Here is a 26,879-nt window from a genome sequence, read left to right on the forward strand (position 1 = left end):
GTGTTACATATACAGTACTGTAAAAATCAGGAACTCTTTTTTTGCGTAACGAAAATAAAAGCACCGAATCCTATTCCGTAAATGATCTAATCAGCAATAAATAGAACAAATAATATATTTCTCTTATCAAGAAATAAACCTTCAGTTATATACATGCCCTGGAAAGCCAATTCAATGCACGGTTTTGTAATGGTTTTCCTACGCTAACGGGTTGAGAAGGAAGGCCGCCCGGAGAGGGGCTCTTCTTTTCACCGTACTTCCCACCAAGGATTTTGTTCACAGGCTAGCTGAATAACCATTTCCTGCAACAACAAACGCGTTTCTGTCAAACAAGCTTTGATAGATACTAAAAAGATTGTGTGCATTTCAAGAAGCTCGATTTCATTCCGTGTTTCGACAGCGTGATATTGGAAATCAAAACCTTTTTCTTGGTTGACTTAAAGTCTCATTTACGCCCCTGCTGGGGCAAAAAGAAAGCCAGGTTAAAAACTCACGAGTCTAAAGGAAAACCGACGCAGAAAATTAAATCACTCAATTGCCCTAAGGCAATCTGATTTGAAAACATCTTGAAAGCTTCTTAAAAGGTCATGCTTTCTTGCGCGAATAATAAACAATTCCTAGAAATTCAGGATATTTTTGAAACCATTATTTTTCGATGTCAAAACAATGTAGTGACCGCTCTGTGATTGGTCAATACCGGTATGATAAGAAATAACATCCCGTCACCATACAAAACTACACTGATTGATCTCTCAACTGCATCAGTTTGAATTCCAAACCTTCGCTTCGCCTCCTCATAGTTCATTATGGATATAACGACTTTGCTCGATAATCTTCATGATGAAGTATCCTGTTCTGTGTGTATGTGCCCCTTTACCGAGCCAAAACAGCTACCTTGCTTGCACAGCTTCTGTCTTAAATGTCTGAACGGGATTCATCGAACCAGTCCAAGTCGAGATGTCATATCATGTCCAGAATGTCGCAAGGAAATTAGGATTCCAGGTAGTAGAAATCCCAGCGAGTTTCCCACCAACTTCAGAATAAACAGCCTCCTGGATGTTTTGGCCATTAGAGAGTGCAACACCACTGGCGTGAAATGCGGAAACTGCGACAAGAGAAGCGCTAACTGTTTCTACTGTTTCCAGTGTTGCGCCTTCTGGTGTGGAGAGTGCATCACGGCACATAATATAATCCGAGCAAATAAAGACCACCGAGTGTTGGCGATAAAAGACTTTCAAGATCAGGATATTGAAGATGTTCTAAAGCGACCGGCGTTTTGCCAGATTAAACGCCACGAAAACGAAGCGCTAAAGTACTTTTGCAAGAACTGTAAAGCCGCCATTTGCAACGCTTGTGTTGTAACACTCCACGAAGGTCACGCCAAAGTGCTTCTGGAAGATGGAGCAAATCAACACAGGCTACGAATAGGGTCTCTGATTAAATCGCTTGACGAGAAAGCAGAGGAAAAGAGAAATGAAATCAGCGAACTCGACCAAAGCAGCATTGATGTTCAGGTGCAAGTAACTGACGTAAAAAGCAAAGTGCAGGCGACTGCAGATCAGATGATGGCAATCATTGAAGCGAGGAAGCAGGACATTTTTGGCGCAGTTGATAACCAAGCGAAAGAATCGCTCGAGTGTTTCGCGCTGAGAAAAGGCGAAGCTGAAAATCAACTTCAGATAATTGAATCAGCCATCGAGGAAACCAGACAACTTTTGAGACGAAGCTCCAGCGCTGAAATACTGGGATTTAATGAAACATTTGACACAATCCTTCAGGAACAAGGAGCCCAAGGTAAAAGTGACGTTGAACGCATCCCTCGGTTTCATTTTACTGAGGATAAAGAACTACTAAGCATGCTAAACACTAAAGGGGTAGGTTCTGTAAAAACTGTTTTTAACAAAATTAAGAAACAGCAATCAGGTGCAGAAGGAAAAGAAAACATTAAAGCAATTAGTGGGTTTGAAGGAAAACATGTCCGACTGGCAGTTCTTTTGAGGTTAAGACCCAAACCAGACGGTTCAGACCTGTGCTATCTTTTGGAGAATTCGGTGAGTCTGTTGGAAAGCTTAATTTCCCATGGGGAGTGGCAGTGAACAATCGAAATGAAATTGCAGTAACTGACTTCAATAACTGTAGGGTTTCGGTATTCAGTAGTGACGGTACCCAGTTAAGATCGTTTGGGAGAAGGGGACGTAATCAGGGTGAATTTAACTACCCTACAGGGATAGCATTTGATAACAATGGCAACATTATAGTGGCGGACGAAAATAACAACAGGGTCCAAGTATTTAGTAGAAATGGTAAGTTTCTTACTAAGTTTGGTGAGAAAGGAAACCTTGATCACCAGCTTTACAATCCTGAAGGTTTATCTGTCATCAGTAATGGTGATATTATTGTGGCTGATAAAGGTCACCAAACAATTAAGATATTTTCCCCTCATGGGCAGTTCAAACGTAAATTTGGCGGACAAGGCTCTTTGTCCCTTCCCTATCACTGTATCCAGACGGAGCAATATTTTATAGTCTCAGACGGGAGTGAACACTATATTAAAGTGTTTGATCTGGAGGGAAATTTTGTGTTTAAATTCGGTAAGAAGGGGAACAAAGAGGGTGAGTTGAATTCTCCTCGTTACTTGTCGGTTAACAGAGAGGGACATCTGATGGTTTGTGATTCAGGGAATCACAGGGTTCAGGTGTTCGAGCTGAGCGGAAAGTTTGTAACACATTTTGGAACAGAAGGCGGTGGGAATGGACAGTTTGATTATCCTGTGTCTACAGCAAATCTTAGTGATGGGAGGATAGTTGTGTCTGACAGGTTAAACAACCGAATCCAGATATTTAAGCTCATATAATATCTCACCTGTGAAACAACATCGAGTAAATACTCATTGTTGATTCAGAAATTTCTAGATTTTTGTAAGAAGACGATTTTGAGAAATAATTATATTTGTAGCGTTTTCTAGAGGCCAGTAGCAGGTTACATCTCAAATGATGTCTTTTATTTGATTGTTTTTCTTGGGCAACAGAGATTTTGTAAATGAATGACTTGTTGAGCAGTTAAAAACACATATGTTGTGACATTTATTGCATTCTCCTATATCTACACTATATATTATTACTGTAACATAGATTTTGTTAATGAAATGTTTTTTAGGGGCTCAAAAGGCCGACATTACTCCTTAAATTTATTGTCTCTTATATAATTTACTGTAAGTAGCTGAATGTTGTTAAACTGGCGGTTTAGGAAAATTAGCACATTGTGGGGTGAAGCTAGTGCTTGTAAATAAATCTGTTCTACAATATCATGATTTTCAAGTGATTTCACTCTTTTGAATGTTTTTAGCATGTCAGTGTAATAAAATTAACATTACAAGGGACAGAATTTTTTGTGACATAAGTAAATTAATGTTTACTTGCAAGTAGGTTTGTAATATACCATGTGGTGAGGTGTAAATAAATGGTAACTTTTGTTTTTAAATGTGCGTGATGTGTAATTATGTTTGATGATTGTCAGTTAAGAGTGGGAATGAAACTTTTATTTCTGCATTTGGACTTCAATCTTTTGACATCAGAGAAGGAACAACGAAAATGAGAACAAAAACAAACAAATATCAGCCAATAATCACTACTTGATGGCTAGATTTACATTACGAAGTGCTCCTAATCGTAATCTCAGTCTAGCAAAATTTACCAAGCACAAAATAGACACATCTAATATTTATTACTTTTTATATTAAATTACCCATGTAGTTAATGGAAAATTGAAAAACAAGTAAGCAAATATTAAAGTGCAGTAAAGTCTTGGACAGTCTCAGGAAAAAACTGTAATTTTTGCATTTTCTAATAACTTTTGGGAGGCAATTAAAGAGTCTAGCATCATTGTCCTGGAATGTCAAATGTTCTACTTCAGTCCAGAAAAAAGCCAAGATATTCATACAATTTTTTTAATATATTAAAGCTCACCATTTTCCGAGCTAAACAATGCTCACTCGTTCAATAATATTAACAACAACAACAACAGCAACAACAATAATAATAATAATAATAATAATAATAATAATAATAATAATAATAATAATAATAATAATAATAATAATAATATTTATTTGCTGATTTATTCACGTGCTATTTTAAGTTTCGCTATGCTAACAGGTTACGCTACGCGCCCTGTGGTGCTTCTTATACTGTGCATACAGATAGTTTTACTGCGCATAATAATCCTCCTGGAGCTTTTCAGGGATAATAAAACAAAACAGGAAGAAACAAATAATTATTTCAAATAGAACATAACATGGTTAAGAATCCCAGCTGGCAGGAGGCAGACCAGCTGGCTATTGACAAACAAAGCCGAGGAGTTGAACCCGGGGCTACCCAGAAACAACTCCAGGGACTTCCTTATTCCAAGTCTGACGCCCTAACCACTCGACCACGCTGCCTCCTGTGAATTGCACTTTTTATCATAGTAAGACTACATAATGTCGCTACTGTACAGTTTCATGAGGGCGTAGTTGGTCGTGTGTGAGTGAGCTTACCTAGGCGGGGTCAAGGAACAAGAAGGCGAGCTTGCTCGTAGGCCATTGAGCATGTAAATTGATTTATCATAGCGGGATAGGTCGAGAATAAGAGACTGTCATAAATGATCTGGCTTTCCACGAGTCTCTTAAAACACTCAGTGGTTAGAACGTCCGACCTGTTTATGAGGAAGGGCATGGGATCGACTCCCGTCAGAGGCTCAGAGTTTTTCTTTTTTCCACATTTGCGACATGGTGAACACTACATGTTTCACCGACCATGTACTTCACAGCAATGTTTAAAATGAAATAAGGCGGAACCCCGTTAATACGACCACCATCGGGCCGTGAAAATATGGTCGTAATAACGAGGTTGTAAAATCAAGGAACTATAACTGGACTTTCCAATTCGTTCGCGGCACAAAAAAGTGGTCGTAGGGCGGGATCCCACTGTAATAGAAGATTAAAAGGCTTTGTTTCTTCTTGTTGAACGCTCTTTGATGCAGATCGCAAGTCTAGATAATTATGCATCAAAACGCTTTCAAGTTACCCGTGAAGGTTTTAAGTTTGGTTTTAAAAAACAATAAAGCATTTCTCCATTTTTTGAAAAAATGGACAACCACTTTGAGTTTGTAAAAAGACATGTTTCGATCGTTCAACGATCATCATCAGTTGTGAGTTCGTTTACAGTTGTGATTCGAATTTATACTAGCAATGGAGTAACATATTTTAAAATTAACGAACAATATTTAAATGCGCCAGACATGGCACAATACATTTCCTAAAACCGAATATACAAAGAGAAACATAGTATAAACAACAAAAAGAATTACAGCTATCACACAAAATTGTCTTTGTTTTGTGCTGTTGTTTTACGCGGAGCAATTGTTTGTTTGTTTGTTTGTTTGGCAATAGCACATCAGAGAACCTGCACTTCCATTCTCTATTAGAAAACGAGATACGAAAGGCCAGTTTACATTTTAGTCTGTCATTCTGAGAGGATAAAAAAATGGAACACAACAAAATGTTTCATACGAACCTGATGTTAACAACAATCTTAAACCAAGTGGAAAAAGTTTATTTTTCCGTCCGTATTTTTCTTGCCTGTTTGATGCAGACAACAAACGAACTTAGCGTAGCACTCTAGCTGATCTTACGTTTAATTTTTGATTTCATTTTGATCTTTTTGCCCAACTTGTTGGTTTGGATTGTTTTAAATTCAGTATCACTTTGAGGACAGGTTGGGTAGGTAGGTGTAGTAAGGCAGGACACAGTGTCCTCTTCTCTGTTTACCCGCCATTAGCTAATTTATAAAATAAAACCATAAATAAATAAACTGAATGTGTTTGAAGTTACTTTAAATGAAATTCCCAAAGCAATACAGGCACTTTTTTACGCCCTGCTTGGGAATTCCCAGAGCAATATGACAGGCACTTTTTTACGCCCTGCTGGGGAATTCCCAGAGCAGTATGACAGGCACTTTTTCATGCCTTGCCCACACTACCATGTTTTCAATTCCCTTCGTTTTGGTCATCTCGAAAATAGAAAGGCAGGACAGTGTTCTCTTGTCGATTTCCCCGCCGTTATAAAAAAAAGTGTTTGAAGTCACTTCATATCAGATTCAGAGGCCATGCCCAAACTGATATGCTGTCAATTCCCTCCGTTTTTTGTCATGTCGAAAATAGTCAGGCAGGACAAAGTACCCTCAGTCTTGTCGAATTCCCCGCCGTTGTAGAATTTGTTAAAAAAATAATAATAATAAAAAAAATATATCTGAAGTTACTTCATATCAGATTCAGAGGCCATGCCCACACTGATATGCTGTCAAATCCTTCTGTTTTTGACATCTCGAAAACATCATGTTTTAAAAAAGTGTTGTATTTACACTCGGTTTTTCGACACTTTGTCTACCGTCCACAAGAGAGTAGAAGCTGGAAATGATTACAGAATTCCAGGCCTATATCCAACTTTTTTGGTTTCGTCTGTTTTACTGCCGTAAGGATCAGTCGTGCCGTCAGTCAAGTATTTTACTGATCCTGGATCCAGGTTTACAAAACATCCGGCATCTCTAAACATCTTGGCGCTGTGGTTTTGACAAAAAACATTTCTCGTTTGTTTAGATATACTTTTTATATGGCAACTGAATGAAGTGGTTGCGTCGAAACGTTTTGGAAGAGCGTGTCTCAGGATCGAGCCACGCCTAAAAAATGAAACTGAAGGACGCAACCCCTAAAAGTTGGAACTTAAAAAGAAACCTTCAAACAGGCTACAACTCCCTTGATTTTTAACATCAAAACACAAGTGCAATACTGAAAAATGCGATATTTGGAACGATTTCGCTTTTTGCTGCGGTTTGTTCTTCAAACACACATAATTTATAATTTATAATTCACGTCTCAGAAAATATAGAAGTTGAGACGGCACATTAAAAGAGCTTTTAAAGTCTTACATACAGTCGAACCTCCCTTTGCGACCACCTCTCGTAAGCGACTACCCCTGCATTAGCGACCACTTTTCCAAAATACCGAAAGTTTTCAAGTCAAATCACTATAGATAGAACCTCTCGTAGGCGACCACCTCTTGTAAGCGACCACCTCTCGTAAGCGGCCACTTTTAGAGATGATTGTTTAAAATTTTCAATTGTTTTTAACCTCCCGTAGGCGACCACTTTACACACAAACTGCTGCAGTTCTCACGGGCGGAAATTGAAAAATGTGTCGCTGTAATATTATATTGGCCACATCATTACAGCGGACGCCGTAAATCTCATAGTTGGAGCTACTGGAAGTGTCTCCCGATATAGTTTAGCAGTGAAACAATTGATAAAATACACATGCACTATACTGTACACTGAAATAAACTTTAATCAGATCGGTTGAACCCCTTGTAGGAGAGTCCAGCGTGTTAAGCTGTCGTACACTGGTAATGATTTAATACTTAATGACACGCGCGGCCTCTGAGAGTATAAAGTGCTTTGAACTGTCCTGCAGCAGTCAGATGGTTAGCTCCAAACTTATGGGCGCACAAGTGTGGGATTGTTTTGCAACCTACAGGCCTGTTGGTGTTTTTAATGCTTGAAACCACACACATCATAGGTTTTATAAAAGAATTGTTAACTTTTTGCTGATGTTCCATTCCCTGAAAAATTTAGACAGCGCCACCTGGAGTAATAAAAGAGTCAAGTTTCTTTCACAAGAATTGTCTCAATCGCTGTATTGAGTAATTTGTGAGATACAAACAATAATCACCACTCCGCAATTACCATATGCATATTACCCGAAATTTAGATCCCCTGTGGTCTGATATCTGGTAAGCGATCGACTCCCGCGTAAGCGACCGCATATCCTTGACATTATGGGTGGTCGCTTACGGGAGGTTCGACTGCATTGTATTGTAAAAATTAGTAACTGCCGTCAATGGTCTAATCAGCAATAAATAATAGAACAAATACAGAACAAATTTCAGTTATATACATGCCCTGGAAAGCCAATTCAATGTAGTATTGTAATGGCTTTCCTACACTAAAGGGTCAAGAAGGAAGGCCGGAGAGGGGCTCTTCTTTTCACCCTACTCCCCACCGAAAGGCTAAAAGTTAAACGTTTCGACAGCGTGTACCTTCATAGGTGTCTCGCGTCCAAGCGATATAGCGGTAATGTAGCGCGTCCAGTTTAAACTGTAGATACCTAAACCCATATATCAAATTAAAGCTTATAGAGCTGGCTAGCTATCAAACTATTCCAAGAAGTTTGAAATAAATGAATTGCCGAATGTTTAGCAGTGTTTTCTCGAATCAATTTTTTTTTACTTGGAGGGGACACTTTAAAGAGCAAAAACTCAAAGGGAATTTGTTCGTTTGCCTTCAAATTTGTACAGTAGCTAGTTTAACATATAAACAACAAAAACGTGTCTGCGAATTTTTTCTTTCAAAATATTTTTTCTCCGAGAGCGATTTTTGTAGGATCACTCTACATTTTTTTTATCCTATTTCGAAAATGTTCTGTAACTTTTCACTGCGATTGAATATGGCAAAACGCAGACACGTTTTTTAGCGCTTTGGGTCCGGAAACTAAGGAGCAAATTAAATTTGCGAAAAATAAAATTCGCTTTGACTTGTAGCTTTCAAAATGTGATTCGGACGCTCGCATTTAAAGGTCGTGAAAAATTCGACAATTCACTTTATTTTCAAAATTCTTCGTGTAGTTTGATAGCTTTAATTTGATATGGGGTGCAGGTATCTACAGTTTAAACCAGACGCGCTACATCGCTTGGACACGAGACACCTGCTGGGACAAAAAGAAAGCCAACTTTAAAGGATAAAACCTGACGAGTGTAAAGGAAAACAGACGCAGAAAAATTAGTAAATCTCTCAAACATTGCCCTAAGGCAGTCTGATATGAAAACATCTTGACAGCTTCTTAAAAAGGGTTATGCCTTCTTGAGCGCATAATAAACAATTCCTCAGGATATTTTTGAAAGCATTATTTTTCGATGATACGTCAAAACAACGCATTGATCGCTTTGTGATTGGTTAATACCGGTATTGCAAATCTAATAAGAAATAACATCCCGCCACCAGACAAAAATTCATTGATCTCTCAACTGCATCAATTTGAATTCCAAACCTTCGCTTCGCGTCCTTTATTATGGATGTTAAGACTTTGCTCGATAATCTTCATGATGAAGTATCCTGTTCTGTTTGTATGTGCCCCTTTACCGAGCCAAAACAGCTGCCTTGCTTGCACAGCTTCTGTCTTAAATGTCTGAACGAAATTCATCGAACGAGTTCAAGTCAAGATGCTATTTCATGTCCAGAATGTCGCAAGGAAACTCGGCTCCCAGAAAGTGGAAATCCCAGCGAGTTTCCCACCAAGAATAAACAGCCTCCTGGATGTGTTAGCCATTAAAGAGTGCAACACAACTGGCGTGAAATGCGGAAACTGCGACAAGAGAAGCGCCAACTGTTTCTACTGTTTCCAGTGCTGTGGTTTCTGGTGTGAAGACTGCATCACGGGACATAATATAATCCGAGCAAATAAAGACCATCGAGTGTTGGCGATAAAAGACTTTCAAGATCAGGACATTGGAGACGTGCTAAAGCGACCAGCGTTTTGCCAGATTAAACGCCACGAAAACGAAGCGCTTAAGTTCTTTTGCAAGAAATGTAAAGTCGCCATTTGCAATTTTTGTGCTGTAACACTTCACAAAGCTAGGTCACACCAAAGTGCTTCTGGAAGATGGAGCAAGTGAACACAGGCTACGAATGGAGTCCCTGATAGAATCGCTTGACAAGAAATCAGAAGAAAAGAGAAATGAAATCAGCGAACTCGACCAAAGCAGCATTGGTGTTCAGGTGGAAGCAGCTGATGTAAAAAGCAAAGTGCAGGCGACTGCAGATCAGATGATGGCAATCATTGAAGCGAGGAAGAAGGACATTTTTGGTGCAGTTGATAACCAAGCGAAAGTATCGCTCGAATGTTTCGCGCTGAAAAAAGACGAAGCTGAAAATCAACTTCATATCATTGAATCAGCCATCGAGGAAACCAGACAACTTTTGAGACGAAGTTCCAGCGCTGAAATCTTGGGAGTTAATGAAACATTTGACACGATCCTTCAGGAACAGGAAGCCCAAGGTAAAAGTGACCTTGAACACATCCCTAGGTTTCATTTTACTGAACATAAAGAACTACTTACTTATAGCATGTTAAACACTAAGGGGGTCGGTTCTGTAAAGACTGTTTTTAACAAAATTAAGACGCAGCAATCAGGTGCAGAAGGAAAAGAAAAGAGTAAAGCAATTAGTGGGTTTGAAGGAATTCATGTCCGTGGCAGTTCTTTTAAGGTTCCGTTCCAAACCAGGCGGTTCAGACCTGTGCTATTTTTTGGAGAATACGGTGAGTCTGTTGGAAAGCTTCATAGACCATATGGAGTGGCAGTGAATAATCGAAATGAAATAGCAGTAACCGAGTTAAGTAACCACAGGGTATCGGTATTCAGTAGTGACGGTACCCACATAAGGTCGTTTGGTAGAAGGGGACGTAATCCGGGTGAATTTAACTGCCCTTTAGGGATAGCTTTTGAAACCAATGGCAACATCATAGTTGCGGAGTATGGCAACAACAGGGTCCAATTGTTCAGAAGGGAGGGTGGGTTTCTTACCAAGTTTGGTGACAAAGGAAACCTTGATCATCAGCTTCAGAATCCTGAAGGTTTATCTGTCACCAGTAACGGTGATATTGTTGTCGCTGATAAAGGTAACAAATTAATAAAGATATTTTCCCCTCGTGGGCAGTTCAAACTTAAATTTGGCGGACAAGGCATTTTGTCCCGTCCCTATCACTGCATCCAGACGGAGCAGTATTTTATAGTCTCAGACGTGGGTGATCACTGTATCAAAGTGTTTGATCTGGAGGGAAATTTTGCGTTTAAATTCGGTAAGGAGGGGAACAAGGAGGGTGAGTTCAATTTTCCCGGTTACTTGTCGGTTAACAGGGACGGACATCTGACGGTTTGTGATTCAGGGAATCACAGGGTTCAGGTCTTCGAGCTGAGCGGAAAGTTTGTAACAAAGTTTGGAAGAAAAGGCAGTGGCAGTGGAGAGTTAAATTTGCCAGTGTCTACAGCAAATCTTAGTGATGGAAGGATAGTTGTGTCTGAGACTAACAACAGCCGAATCCAGATATTTGAGCTCATATGATTACTCACCTGTGATAAAATATCGACAAAATACTCATTGTTGATTCAGAAATTTCTGAATTTTTGTAAGAAGAAATAGTTACAGATATTTGTAGCGTTTCGTAGAGGTCAGTAGCAGGTTACATCTCAAGTGATGTCTTTTATTTGATTGTTTTTCTTGGAGAGATTTTGTAAATGAATGTGTTGTGGAGCAGTTTAAAACAATATGTTACATGACATTTATCGCAGTCTACTACATCTACATTATTTAACAAATAGATTCCATTTTGCCGTGCGTCTGTACTCTGATAACGCACAGATGACGTCAAAACGTGGTGAGAACAAAGAAGTACGCTACGAGCCGCAGGCGAGTAGCGTGACTGATGTTCTCACCACGTTTTGACGTCCTCTGTGCGTTATCAGAGTACAGACCCACGGCAAAATGGAATCTATTTGTTTTATGCAATAACCAAGACATTTCAACACATTTCGTCAGCGAGCATCGCTTTGCCTGAGCTGAGTCAAAAACTTTCCAGCAAACTCAGTTTTAGACTACTACACACATGCAATTGTGATCTTTTAAATTAGAGTATAACCCGAAAGAATTTCACTAAAAATATTTCAAAACTAACCTTTATTCCAGAAGGAAATCGTGACCCCAAAATATTACAGCATGTAAGTCGCTTCACTGCGATTTGTAATCGATTACTCGCCATTACCGGATTTCTATCGGCGACATATTTCGACAAATATTTGCTTCCTTTTCACGTCACAACAAAGTTCTATTTTTCTTTAACCTGGCTGAGGTCACTCTCAACGGTCTTTGTCCAATATTTTATCGGACAGTTTTCCTTTCCTGCGAAAATTTGCCTGTGTTTTTCCGCTACTCGCAAAAACATTTTGCAAAACTTTGTTGACCAGTCACTCTGGCTGGACTCTAGACTCTGATCACGTGCGCTGGTCACACCACCCGATGACGTCAATCGTGCGTCTATACTCTAATCACACACTCCTCTAGACCAATCAAAACGCGAGTTTTACACAGTTCATTGTATAAATATTACTACTGTATTACGAAACAGTTATGTTTTTGTTATGTTTTTGTTAATTGAATGTTTTTTTTAAGGGCTCAAAAGGCCGAGATTATTCCTTAAATCCACTTTCTCTTATAAAACTGTTTAAGCAGCTGAATCCTGTTAAACAGGCGGCTTAAGAAAATTAGTACATTGTAGGGTGAAGCAAGGGCTTGTAAATAAATCTGTTCCACAATATATTTTCAAGTGAGTTCACTTTTTATTTACTTGCAAGTACATTTGTAATATTTCATGTAGTGAGGTGTAAATAAATGTTACCTTTGTTTTTAAATGTGTGTGATGTGTAATTATGGTTGACGCTGTCCAGTTCGGGAGTGGGAATGAAACTTTTATTTCTGCATTTGGACTTCAATCTTTTGACATAAAAGAAGGAACCACGAGCATAAGAAGAAATGCAAAAAAAAAACAACTTATCAGCCAGTAATCAGTACTTGATTGCAACACAAGCTTGCTAGTGAAGGCCTAGCAATTTTATTAATACTTAATGCATTTCCCTTTTGAAATTAAACTGAAACAACAGGAACATAATTATTTTCAAAAAGTGCTGGTCGAAAGTGTGTGAAATCAAACAGAAAATGTTTCAATTTAACAACATTCGCTTTAGACAACTAATTCCATGAAGGCCTCTACAATCCCAAAATACTGTCACATTTATGCTTCTATGAATTATGTCTCATGTGACTGAGCCCACCCGGCTCTGGTGTGAACAAATGCCCAACACCTAGGACGTACACTGAGGAAAAATGTCTCATCAATACCCGGCTGGGGGGTGGGGGGTGGGGACTTGGCACTGCTGGTAGTGACTGATGCTGTACTATTTAACAATTATTCGCCGAAGGCGAAGTAAATAAGGCGAATAATTGTTTTAGTATAATTACTCAGGTGATTATCAGAGAAAAACAAGTACCGTCCGAAAAATGTCGATTTTGTTTGTTTGTTTCAAATCGTCACGCGTCAATGAACAGAGACGCGCAGTCTGCCGATCACATGCTCAATCGAAATCACATGCGCAATCGATAAACTGCACACGGCCTCAAGCAGAATGTCAGTATTCTTTAACTGCCGCTTCATTGAGACGAAGCACTGACTTCTGTGAATGAATGTTGGGTTTCTCCGACCCGTTTACCAAAATAGATGGAGATGAACCACAGCGGAACCAGGCTGTTTGGCGTAAAACTCGAGCCTGGATGTGTTAGCGATAGCATTTTATTGCACAATTTCTTGTTGACATGATGGCTTCGCCGGTTAACGGACGTTTATAAATTGCCCTCGGAGATAAGCTGCTTCAGGTAGGAATTAAGTCATTTGTTGGCTTCACTAAACAAGTACACGGTTGTCGCAGATGAAAATATTTTGTTGTGAGGCGGTGACTTTAGATGGTGGTCGAGAGCCGCTCGAACCGACAACAAGCTAGTTTTCAGATTATAAAAACTGTTTTCTTTTCTCGTCACTGAAACGTAAAACTTACAGAGACATTTATTCATCTTGCTTACTTCCATGCTTTCAAATTTTGTCTTAAACTCGTTTTCTTTGTGAAATCATTCTGTTAATAAAGAAAATCTTGCTCGAATTTAACTTAATTTGTTGTCTTCATTTTAAGTCATCGAGATCGACAACATGCAATTTACAAGGGTTTTTTTTAATCACAATTAGCAAAATTTTCATCTCTTGCCTTCGAAAAGTATCACCTCGGACTTAGCTGCATCTTTAGTGCCTTTCGGAATTGCATTTTCTTTCATCCTATTTACTTCTTTTTCAGAAATGTCAACAAATAGCTAAGCGGCCATTTTGAAAGTTAGTGCTCCCGCTATAATCACCTCGCGCGAGGTGATTATAGCAGGATATGACGCAATCCTCGACCAATCAGATCAACAGAATCTCTATAATCACCTGAGTAATTATACTAACAGTTGTTGTTTCCGTGGGATTATCATATTCATTTGTGAAAATCAACGTCTACAATACAATCCACCGTGGCTGTACGATACATCAAAGGGGTATCACAGGCTCTTTGCAGTACCCTTTATACTCAAAGTTCAAAAGCACTATTTTATTACCCTTTAACTAGTAAGTACTACCTTTGTTAAATAAAGGCTTTACACTAAACAGCTGATAAGGCCTTGGCAATGTTCCATACTGTTACTCTAAAAGGAGAAGAGTATACTGTGGTTAAACCAGGAAGGCTTTTTGCCCTGCTTAGTGTGCATGCCCAAATAGAGCAAGACCATTCCAATCAGTTAAAGAATCATTTTTGGAAATAAAGTGCTTCACTTTTAACCATCTTAGTAAAATTAATGTCACAGCGGAGAGAAAATATGCATTTTTCAAACGAAAAGAGATTATTGTGGCCAAAAACCGTGAGGAACATTCAGTGTTCCCATAAAATTAAAGATAAGTAACATGAGTGTAAGATGATTTAAGTTCCCAACTCAATTTGACACAACTAATATTTCTTGATCTTGCCTGCTGAAACACTACTAAGAAATTCTAAACTCTTTCTCTCTACATTTCTAGGTAGTAGTTTGGGTAATTTGTTAAAAGTGCAAAGTGCAAAGTGCACTTAGGCAGGCAAAATTATATTTTCAATGAAAAAAGGGTTCATCGCAGGACAACCATGCCCCACACAATTCTTTTGCACCCAGGCTGAAATTCATCATGTAATTACAAGAAGATCTCTGTCTCTCAACCTTGCCGAAATTTGCCAAGTAACAGAGTACTTAGTGAAGTCACCTTCAAAAGTACATACAAGTACATGTATAATTATGTTTTATTGTCAGCTGATCATTTCATTGTCTTGAAAATAATTGAACTGTTTTGTCCTTAAATACTTGGTTCTGTTTATTTATTTATTTATTTATTTATTTATTTATTTATTTATTTATTTATTTATTTATTTATTTATCTATTATAGATAGCTCTTAGCTCTATATTAAGCTTGCCTGAAACTATTCAAACTGACAGGCTGAGACAGAAGAGAATCCATTGCTTTGTTAATTTATTTTGATTCAATTAAAACAGAGAATATTCAGGCAAGGTGATAGGCTAATTCTTTGAATTTAAGAGTTGAGGTTAATAATTCCACTCTCATTATACTTCTAAAATAGTTAACCAATTTAAGCTACAAAGAGTTAAAAAACAGAATTACACAATGTATGGTCATTGAAATGCTGCAAAAGATAAGTACTTTGTTAAACCAGGATCAAATTAACCTTTGGATGTTTGTCCACAACAACACCAGCAAACAGTGCAGGAGCAAGAATATTCTGAAATAAAATTATAATAAAAAACAATGAATCAGTACATAAAAGATATACTGACAAACAACAAACAAAATGATAGATGACATTATTTCTTTTCATACTACCACTATAAGGGGCAACATACACAGTCCTCCTACACAGCTGTTTGGCTTGTCACTCAATGCTTGAGGAGGAGCATTGCGTGACAAGCCAAATAACAGCTGTCTAGGAGACTACAGTCAACTTTCTCATAGCGACCACTTCTTGTAAGCGACCACCTCCAGTAAGCGACCACTTTGGAAACAACCCTTTTGTTTCTGAGTTAAATACTGTTTCAAAAGCTCTCTCGAAGTTGACCACCATTCAAATTTCTTAAGGGACCGCGACCACTTTTTAGGCCAGGAGCTTGACATATTCTTTTGTTTTCTGTTTTCGGGAAACGACCACCCAACTCAATTTTTTATCCCGTATTCTACTTATTGTGGCATGTAATATTTACTTTTACATTTTGTCATTGGTTACTGTGTTGCCTAAGTCGCTTTTATCAACCTAATCAAGGTGATGATTGACGTGATGATCAGCGTTACTCGCCTTGATGGCTGTCTATCATCTCGTATCCAATGTGTGCTTGCGGGATAATAATAATTATTTGTTAATTATTACTCTGTTACCCTGTTACTCTGTTACCTTGTCACTCGGTTACCGTAATTCCAATATATGAAGTACCTACCTTTTTCTTCTGCAATCCGCTGGGCATTCACGGGCCCAACCTCAGGGAACAGCCTGTGTTTCTTACGGTCTTTCCAAGATGTTTTTTCCTGGGACACAAATCTTTTCATACAGCCTTGAACTGTTTTGTCGTTCAACGGATACTTTTGACTTAAGATTATTAGTTCCATAGCTTCGTCTGCCGTCATGTCCTTCTTGTACCAAGTGCAAATAAAAGTCTCACAACGCGCCCTCAGCACATCGATTTGATATTCAAACGAAAGCGTAAGGAGGAAGAAGCAGTTGTCCTTTGTGATCCTAAACTCCCTATCGGGGTAAATAGCTTTTAGGAGTTGTTCGATCTCCTCCGCCTTCTTTTCTGGTAGGGGAATTTCAAGCGTGGACTTCTCTTTGAAATCCGATGGCAGCATGGCTTCGAACACTGGCGAGCAAACGATGAGCACGTCTCGATGAACATGAAATTTTTTACCTTCAACCACAAGAACCAAGTTACTTGATCTCCACGGCTGAGAAAATGGTGTTTTCGACTCCATTTCATCGCCTAAAGCAGGGACCGCTTCCGCCATAATTTTGACAGATCGTTAGCGCGGTTAATTTCGTACCCAGATTCCTAGGTCGCCTGGCGACGGCAACGAGACTGACGAGAACGTCAAAAAAGCAATACAACAGGCTTATAAGGCTTGATAAGCGGCCGAATTTTGGACGCATTTGTACGCCTCCCAGATTTTCTTTAACTTTCACTTTCTCGGTGTGATCGAGCAAAGTGAATAGTCTTAGTTCCCTTACCGAGGAACAGACCTCCCCATCCCTCCCCACCCACACCCCCGCCTGTCTGATCAGTGGTAGCCCAAACGCAGTAACACGTCATAAATACAGCCATAATGTAGGAATACAGTACACACTGTCTTCCAATGCATTCAGCTTTTTCGGCAAAATCTGTTGTCTATACCTGATAACAACCAATAATTTTTTTTGTCCACGCTAAGTTTAGTTTCCGCACATAACTGGTAACAAGGGGTTCACAAATCCATTTCTTTGCATGATCATCGCTTCAGATTTTGTAGTGTGTAAAGTTAGCTTGTTGAGCTCGCACCAAGAGTAGACTTCTTCAAAAAGCTAAGTCCATCGAGGTTTAATACTACATCGTCAGTACTATCACCAATTACAAAGGCAGTTGTGTCCTCCACGTATAGATGTGACTCGGCTCGTGTTATAGTGTCGTCGGAGAAATCGTTCACATAAAGTGATTACAGCCTTGGTATACCTGCCAACTCTCACACCAGCTCACTCGCTCACGCCTTGTTGAAAAATGTGTGCTATTATAGCCTTAACTGACACACTTTTCTGAAATACGTCGAAGTGATGCGAGAAAAATTGAGTAAATGACGATATAATTCCCCGTAATCGCTGATTTTTGAAGGTCCGAGTTTATGACTGCCATGTAATGCACAGTGCTTCAAATATTAAGAGCCACTGTCTGTAAATATCGAGAATCCGGCGTCAGTCGTGAAATTTTCAATTTCCTCATATTTTGCCCAAATAACCTCTATAGTGAGTTATTTTCGAAAATACTATTCAAAGGACCTGAAGCGCTTTAGTTTTTTCAAAATCTAAGAAAGTTCGAAAAACGCCATTTTGGCCTTCCGGCGGCGTCGAAACTACAATAAAATTATGCATTTTCTTTTCGCTCGTTCAGATCAACGCAATAACATCTATCGATGTACTTTGGTTCACTCATAACAGAACTCTTGATCTCCCTGAATCACTAAATTATTTTGAGAAAGCTGTTGAAAACTGCTTGTTTTTGGCTGTTACAATTACCCTTATTACAGCGCTTTAGCGGATAAGGTAATTTTAGCTAACTTTAACAGCAACAAAAGCCCACTGGTACATGTAATTTGAAGTTGAAACTAGCATGGCCTTAAAGCCCATTCTTTATAGTTTGTTGTGTAAAAATTGCTAAGGCGGCCCGACAAAAGTGTCCTGTCGAGAGACGGAAACGTGAAGTGTACTTTCTGGAATTTCGACCTTTCACGAAGCGAACAAGAAGCATCCCGATTCCGAACAGAACCGCACATTGTAAAATCTACCGATGGAAACCTGTTTCGAAATCCTGGATGCATCAAAACAGTCTTGTACTCAAAGCTACAATCCCTTTGGATTGAAAACATTATTATTTTAACACTTGTGGAAAACAGGAGACGTGTAGTTCAAGCCGTGAAATATGTAATTTAACGCCGCGCCGAGCAGATATCTACAGTACCACGCACGTGTACATGACGCAAGATTGCTATTTCGTTCCGCTATTATTTTACCGTCAAAAAATAAAGAGAAGATCCTCAATATCATGCATATTGTCGTCTTCCTTCGTTCATTCTTATCTCGAGATTTTTAAGCTCTGAAGGGAACACGCTACACGCCAAAAAAAAAAAAAACAAACAAACAAACAGGGCGATCAAATTCCAAGACAAATGCAAATACGGTAGCTACAAATCCAGGCCCGATAAATTTAGTATTCAGTTGATTAACGCACATTTATTTTATATTCCAGTGATAAGGCATAATATACATCAAATGATTTCGTAAACAAAGTAAAAACAAACTTTCAGCAATGTCAAAGTACCGTGGGAAAGCAACTGTTAACAAGCTTTTTAAATTAATTTGTAGTTGGAAACAAAACAATGTCAACCTCACCGGTCTTTTGGCAATCCTTGAGAAAATTAGTGAATCTCTTGCTTCTATTGCTATGTATGACAAACTTGCTCCTATATGTAAAGTTAGAAAACCGGTAGACTTGTTTCCTCCAAAGGCTGTGAATGTACACTGGAGTATTGCAATTACCTTCCGTCAAGTACAAAAGTTACTTTTATAGTTGACCAATCACGCCATATGGTCCAGATTTCTCCCTCTACAAAACGTTCCAGAACGTCGTTTGTGGCCAGATTTTGAAGTAGTTTTGTTGGCCTGTCCCAATAACTTTTGTCCTCTGGGAAGCTTGCAAACGGGCACTGTTATGGCCTTGTCGGGAACGGTGTGTAAATATTCGACTTGGTGCCTGTGCGGCTCCAGCAACTGTGGAATGCGTGACAGTCTATCGGGCGTTCAAGGGCATCTCGCATTTTGCCAAGAAAGGACAGTTAGCGACGATTGTGGAGTGGACAGTGAATCAAAATTGCTGCTTTCCCAAGCAGGTAAGGTGTCAAATGATTATAAACTTCACAGTACACATTGTCACGGTTCTTAGCGCTCAAATCAGTGGAGCCGCGCGCGTTGCGCGTTGGGAGGGTGTAGGGGGTGGACAATTGAACTGGAAAGTGGAAAAAAAAAATCACAGGAAATTTTTCAACAAGGCTGCTGCTAAGGCCTTGTTTTGTTTGGCTCCTGTGTTTAAATGCAAATGGTTCTTTTAGGACCTACAAATTAAAATAAAATTATTTCTAAGAGAAAATTTTAAAAAATCCAATTGGTAAAAAAAATCGTCCGTGCACGCGCCCGAAAAGAAAAAGGTAAGAGGAGAGAGCGGTCGGTCCCTTGGATGATTAGAACTTCTAGCTAGCAGGATTCCAGCTTGATTATAGCTTTCAGAGTTATAGCCCTTGCTCTGAAATGAAAATGATGATGATGATGATGATGATGATGATGATGATGATGATGATGATTTAAATATGAGCGAGCACGATACACTCCTTTTTTTTAGTTTGTAACTTTAAATTTAAAGTGAAGTAATTTATTTAATGTCAAAATCATAGGGATTACTTGCGCAATCTCCCGAGCCAGAGGCGCATGATAAAGTGATTCCCTATAATTATTAGTAGATTGGAATTCAATTTGATTTTTGAGGAGAGGGGAAAATCGGAGTAATCGGAGAGAAATCTCTCCAAGCAAGGACGAGAACCAACCATTAACTAAGCCCTCTTATGAAACTGAGCACTAGAATCGAACCCGGGCCATATTCAAACCAAATTTCCGGTATAACTACCTACATGATAATGACGACGAGCTGTGCTCCTTTTTCATCTTTTTTCATGTCCAGCCAAGCCTGACGTTTCGGCTCGTTCGATGGATGCCCGATGGCTATGCCATGCTGATGAGCCCGAAACAGTTGTCTACAAAGGACTACACACTCAGAGCAAGAGAGGGAGTTGTAATCTTCCAAGGGACCAACCGTTTTCTCTTCTTACCATTTTTTGTTTGTTTGTTTGTTTGTTTTTCGCGGAGGGTAAGGGCCGGGCCTGATGCTGATGCTTCTGAGCAGCTGAATTTGTTTTTCAACTTTAGTTTTGGGAATAAGTGTTTTTTTTAGGTCCTGAAAGGACCATTTGCATTTAAACACAGGAACCAAAGAAAACAAGGCCTTAGCAGGAGCCTTGTTGAAATTTTTCCTTTGACTCAATGTGCGCGAGTTTTTCCACCTTCTTGTTCCAATGCCCACCCATACCCCCACTCCCCCCAACTCCCAACGGGCGCCTCCACTGATCTGAGCCCTAAAAACCGTGACAATGTGTAATCTGAACCTTGCAATTATTTGACATCTTACCTGCTTGGGAAAGCAGCAATTTTGATTCACTGTCCTCTCCACAATCGTCGTTAACTGTCCGCGAGATACCCTTGGAAGTCCTTTTTACACCGCGCGATAGACTGTCACGCATTCCACAGTTGCTGGAGCCGCACAGGCACCAAGTCGAATATTTACACACCGTTCCCGACAAGGCCACAACAGTGCCCGTTTGCAAGCTTCCCAGAGGACAAAAGTTATTGGGAGTTATTGGGACAGCCCAACAAAACTACTTCAAAATCCGGCCACAAACGACGTTCTGGAACGTTTTGTAGAGGGAGAAATCTGGACCATATGGCGTGATTGGTCAACTATAAAAGTAACTTTGGTACTTGACGGAAGGTAATTGCAATACTCCAGTGTAAACTTACAGCCTTTGGTGGAAACAAGTCTACCGGTTTTCTAACTTTACACATAGGAGCAAGTTTGTCATACATAGCAATAGAAGCAAGGGATTCACTAATTTTCTCAAGGATTGCCAAAAGACCGGTGAGGTTGACATTGTTTTGTTTCCAACTACAAATAAATTTAAAAAGCTTGTTAACAGTTGCTTTCCCACGGTACTTTGACATTGCTGAAAGTTTGTTTTACTTTGTTTACGAAATCATATGATGTACATTATGCCTTATCACTGGAATATAAAATAAATGTGCGTTAATCAACTGAATACTAAATTTATCGGGCCTGGATTTGTAGCTACCGTATTTGCATTTGTCTTGGAATTTGATCGCCCTGTTTGTTTGTTTTGTTTTGTTTTGGTTTTTTTTGGCGTGTAGCGTGTTCCCTTCAGAGCTTAAAAATCTTGAGATAAGAATGAAAGAAGGAAGACGACAACATGCATGATATTTAGGATCTTCTTTTTAGTTTTAACGGTAAAATAATAGCGGAACGAAACTGAGCAATCTTGCGTCATGTACACGTGCGTGGTACTGTAGATATCTGCTCGGCGCGGCGTTAAATTACATATTTCACGGCTTGAACTACACGTCTCCTGTTTTCCACAAGTGTTAACATAATAATATTTTCAATCAAAAAGGATTGTAGCTTTGAGTACAAGACTGTTTTGATGCATCCAGGATTTCGAAACAGGTTTCCATCGGTAGATTTTACAATGTGCGGTTCTGTTCGGAATCGGGATGCTTCTTGTTCGCTTCGTGAAGGGTCGAAATTCCAGAAAGTACACTTCACGTTTCCGTCTCTCGACAGGACACTTTTGTCGGGCCGCCTTAGCAATTTTTACACAACAAACTATAAAGAATGGGCTTTAAGGCCATGCTAGTTTCAACTTCAAATTACATGTACCAGTGGGCTTTTGTTGCTGTTAAAGTTAGCTAAAATTACCTTATCCGCTAAAGCGCTGTAATAAGGGTAATTGTAACAGCCAAAAACAAGCAGTTTTCAACAGCTTTCTCAAAATAATTTAGTGATTCAGGGAGATCAAGAGTTCTGTTATGAGTGAACCAAAGTACATCGATAGATGTTATTGCGTTGATCTGAACGAGCGAAAAGAAAATGCATAATTTAATTGTAGTTTCGACGCCGCCGGAAGGCCAAAATGGCGTTTTTCGAACTTTCTTAGATTTTGAAAAAACTAAAGCGCTTCAGGTCCTTTGAATAGTATTTTCGAAAATAACTCACTATAGAGGTTATTTGGGCAAAATATAAAGAAATTGAAAATTTCACGACTGACGCCGGATTCTCGATATTTACAGACAGTGGCTCTTAATTATATAAGTCGCTATTTTGTCTGAACTAAATTGAAAATAGGCAATACCAAACAATACTATTTGTAATAGTTTCATCACTCAGAAGGCAAAATCATTTTTAACCAAAAAAAACTTAAACTTGTCGAAACTTAACGTAAACGAATTTCGACTTAACCGTCTAAGTGCGCGCTAAAAAGCGCGCAAGGAACACCCTTTGGAACTACCATGGCAACCGAAAGTTGTTTGGTTTTCGGGAAGAAAAATAAATTCTTGTCGTTAAAGAATCAGGCTTTTTTTCTTTTCCCTTTGATATACAAATGATGAAAACGCCGGAGCATGATTTGGTAAGAAAAGTAAAATCTCTTGATATGAATTCAAAAGAAGCTTCTATGAAATAAAAATTAAAATAAAAGATATGTTCTGGGATGGAAGTCATAAAAAAAACCATGAACGTATCTCACCTTCTCGTTTCGCTTTAAGAGTGTAATCTGATAGCAGAAAGAAATTGCAATCGCGGTAATCAATACCAACACGTTCTCCCTAATAAAATGAAAATTTTTTGCTTTTCACACGAAAGAGACAGCTGATCTGTTCGGCGAAAAAGAGCAAACTGAATTGTGACATCACAATAGGACTTGATATGACGCAGAGTGCGCGAGATAAAGACTCGTTTTGAGGTTTCAGGAGTCGAAGGGCTTTCGTTGCGCTAAGAGAAAATTCCAAAGTTTTTCGAAGTTATGTTTGCACAAATCAACCCTCCTCCAACACAAAATTAGTAAAGGAAATCCCACAACCTCGAGCACAATTTGTAAATTGATATGTACGAGTGATGTTTTGATATTACTTGGAATTGTGCGCGCCTTTGGGCTAAGCGTTTGCATACCCAAGAGACGTTTGGATGAAGAATGTTACCTAGCTTAAAAGCGTTCTTCGCAAACGTTGGATGGGTGCTCAAACCTATAAACATTTCTTGCAAAAACAAAAAGTTTCTGGATTTTGGACTGTAAAATCATAAGAGATTGTGAAAGATAAGGTTTCACCCCTACCCCGGACAAAAAGTTAAATACCAACGCCCAGGCCTTCATACCCCTCATATGGCATGAATTAGGTTTGCATTTACGATGATGAGGTTAAGTTGAAAGTTTTCCAGATGAGGAAATTGGTTTTGCGCTCAAGACTAAGGCACAATATCTGGGAGTTACCATTTGCTTTGTTCCATATCTTCAAAGAGGTGTCTGGTTTGTAGCTTGTTTTGCCGTCTATTCTAAAGTAGCTCACGGCACGTCTTCGAGGTGTATGTTGTTTAATTTCAAGATTGCAGAAAGGAAATGCGTCACGTGCGGCATTAGCCTCCCACGCAGACGTCCTTAGGGGTTCGTCACGCTTTTCCTTCCCCTCGAACGTTCGTGGGGAAGGAAACGCGTGACGAACCCCTAAGGACGTCTGTGTGGGAGGCTAGTGCGGCATTTGCCTTACAATACTTTCCTGGTCTTTACTGGCATAGTAACTTCAGGTATAGATATGCAATCAATTCTATTAGTTTTGAGCGGCAATTTGCTTATCGGTTTCGAACAGTATGAATGGTTGAGAAAACCAATAATCAGCATTTGCTGTGTTTTATTTGATGTCAAATCTGGATTTTGTAGCGCCGGTTTGAGTCATTTTATACAAATCGTGACCGGGTACAAAATGCAAGATCGATCAGAGTTTTCGGTAGCGTTGGAGAGTGCCGGATCTATCCAGAAAAGCACTGGACGGGTACTTTCAGGCTATGGGGCGTGAAGCGACTGAGCTTCAAGGGGGGGGGGGGGGGGGGGGTCTGGGGTATGCTCCAGAAAAACTGTTTGAAATTATAACCACCGAAACGCTGTTTTCAGCGTTCCTGAGACCAGAGACTGAGCAGTTTTCTAGGCCTGGGTTATAGCTCTGTCATGATGGATTGTGTACGTAAATCTTGTGTCTTGTAGCCCGCGAGCAAGCTCTCTCGGGGGTGAAAGCTTGCTCGCAGGCTAAGTGTCTTGTGACTTCAAAACTCTCAACTATTTAAACTGCCAGTCTGTTTGTCAAGGTCCTTATTAAACTAAAGGCTAAATTATACGTAACGGATAACACAAAGGAAGCAACCGAACGTTACGTAGGGTCTCCGGCCTCAAACGAAAACACTGGTGGATAGAAACAAGAATTACCTTTGGGAAAGCATGCTCCTCAGCACTGGATTTAAGATGCTTAATAAACTTCCTTTGTTTTGATACAAAAATTCGTTGTGGTTTGAGTCGATTATTGCACGCCATGCAAATTGCTTCTAAGGTTTTCTTTCTTATTTACATGTAAATATTCTCCTCATTAACTATGTGCACTGAGGCCGTTCAAGGATAAAGATGAGCAATCAACTGCAACTAGAGGGTCTTCAGGTCATAGACTAAAATCTACTCGCAATATTAATTTGGCAATGGAATCATTACTGTCTCACAAGTTACATTGCGTCTTATAAGTTTTTATAAGGTTCCGCGTAAAAGTTTCTTTTCTCTCCAGAAAAGACGCCTAATAGTTAATGCGACGAATAAAGCGCGAAGCTAGTAACATTTGGTCCAGACCGATTAATTAGTATGTTAATGTCTTCTCGAATGTAGCCCCTACTGATAGCCAGTTTCAGTGTAACGTGTATAGCAGAGAAAAGCGACAAACTTTCGACATGCTCAGAGATAAATAGCTGAAAGACCGCTTTATCTATCAAGCCGGAAAATCTTCCGGCTTATAATTACAATGAATAACCTTAAATAGTTGATAAATGTATTAACCTGGTAACTATGCACGGCTCTCAGCAAAATTCTATTTGGCCACTTTTGATCGTCTCTGTTTCGTAACTTCCAGTAGAATTCGCTGAATTCGCCGCAACGCTTTGTCGTTAAACGTTTTGGCGTTAAATTTCAAAACCGGCGATTTGTCGATCTTGGATTTTGACTTGTTGATATGTCCGTCTGAAGATAATAAACCTGCCTTCATTGCCCAAAGTCGAGTTCAACCGTAAATAAATCAGTTGTGTTTACAAAGTTTTACAATTCGCTATGTGAACACTAAATTTGAGATTGCTTTATAAGTCTTCTCTCGAGTAGAAGAAAATCTAAAATCTAACCAAGCAAAGCAAAGACAAATGTTCACTAAATTGTCACCAATCTTTACCTTGTCATCTAACACGGGAACGCTTTCTTGAAACAAATACAAAGTAGAGCGATGAACTAAAACTCTTTAGTTATTAAAGTTGCTATAAGTCTCTTTATTTTAGGCTTGAACTTAGTTATCTCTAAGTTATGTGTTCTAGCGTTATTAACTGAGCTCTCGGCGTTGACCTGTTAGGCGACCGAACAACACGGACTGGGTAAATATCCAACTCTGCAAAGGGAAACGAGTTTGATTAGTGAGGCGATAAGGAGCTTGCGAACATTGGCATAACCTCACCGAAACGAACCGTTTGGTGGCTCGGCATCTCTTTCCGTTTCAGCCTGAGCGGATTCTCCAAGTACTTCACTCTTTCCTCTGTAATCCGCTGCACGTTCTTTGGATCAAGATGTGAAAACATCCTGTGCTTCTGTAATTCCTCCCACAGCAGTTCCTTATCAGATACAAAGCTTTTCATACAGCCCTGAACAGTTTGTTCCCCCAATGGATATGTCTGACTTAAAACTATCACTTTCATAGCTTCATCTATGTTCATATCTTTCTCGCACCAAGCATTCACATAATTTTCACATTCTGACTTCAGTAGATCCATTTGATATTCAGTAGACAGCCGAAGTAAAAGAAAGCAGTTTTCTTTGGTGACAGAAAACTTCCTGTCTGGATAAATGGCTTCTAGAAGTTGCTCCACTTCGTCCGCTACCTTGTCTGGAAGAGGGATTTCATTCGCAGACTTCTCTAGCTTTAAAGTCAGATGACAGCATGGCTTCGAACACCGGCGAACAAACGATCAGCACGTCCCTATGAAAATGAAATCTTCTGCCCTCAACCAAGAGAATCAAGTTGCTTGCCCTCCATGGTTGAGAAAATAATTTTGCTTTCATTTGTTCATAAGATTTGGGACAAGAAACCGAACTGGACATCAGTGCTACTTCCGCAAACGTTTTCGCCATGTTTGTATGACTTAGTAGCCTAGCCGTGAGTGCTATTTTCAAAAAAATATAATAAATAAATAAATAAAAAAACAGTTCTGCAATGCGTACTAATGATTTCTGCGTTTCACGAAGCCGCAATAATTACGTTTTACATCAAGCAATCAATCTCCCTGAAACTTTGCAAGCACCTTGTTATCGCTATCCTTACTGATCCATCTACAGCAGCAAGAGAGAAAAGATGTTCCCATTCCCGGATTCAAGG

General features: G+C 39.4%; 3 protein-coding genes and 1 pseudogene across 3 annotated transcripts; 2 read left to right on the top strand and 2 right to left on the bottom strand.

Annotated features, from left to right (window-relative positions):
• The first annotated feature begins 779 nt into the window (after window positions 1-779).
• Window positions 780-2,854, top strand: LOC146461368 (E3 ubiquitin-protein ligase TRIM71-like; annotated as a pseudogene).
• A 6,170-nt stretch (window positions 2,855-9,024) lies between these two features.
• On the top strand, window positions 9,025-11,323 carry LOC146461369 (uncharacterized). The gene has a single exon (XM_085086980.1). It carries the CDS (start codon window positions 9,774-9,776, stop codon window positions 11,205-11,207), a length of 1,434 nt encoding a protein of 477 aa, XP_084943106.1. The 5' UTR covers window positions 9,025-9,773; the 3' UTR covers window positions 11,208-11,323.
• Window positions 11,324-15,392: 4,069 nt separating this feature from the next.
• LOC146461370 (BTB and MATH domain-containing protein 36-like) lies at window positions 15,393-16,813 on the bottom strand. Its single transcript, XM_085086969.1, has 2 exons — window positions 16,249-16,813; window positions 15,393-15,397 (listed from the first exon to the last, which is right to left on the bottom strand). The coding sequence occupies exons 1-2, from the start codon at window positions 16,811-16,813 to the stop codon at window positions 15,393-15,395; spliced, it is 570 nt and encodes a 189-aa protein (XP_084943095.1).
• A 7,648-nt stretch (window positions 16,814-24,461) lies between these two features.
• LOC146461371 (uncharacterized) lies at window positions 24,462-26,654 on the bottom strand. The gene is made up of 2 exons (XM_085086943.1): window positions 25,975-26,654; window positions 24,462-25,898 (listed from the first exon to the last, which is right to left on the bottom strand). Exons 1-2 carry the CDS (start codon window positions 26,275-26,277, stop codon window positions 25,833-25,835), a joined length of 369 nt encoding a protein of 122 aa, XP_084943069.1. The 5' UTR covers window positions 26,278-26,654; the 3' UTR covers window positions 24,462-25,832.
• Window positions 26,655-26,879: the final 225 nt, after the last annotated feature.

This window comes from Pavona decussata, unplaced genomic scaffold (genome assembly GCF_977016875.1).
Source record: "Pavona decussata unplaced genomic scaffold, jaPavDecu1.1 SCAFFOLD_199, whole genome shotgun sequence".
Lineage (NCBI taxonomy): Eukaryota > Metazoa > Cnidaria > Anthozoa > Scleractinia > Agariciidae > Pavona > Pavona decussata.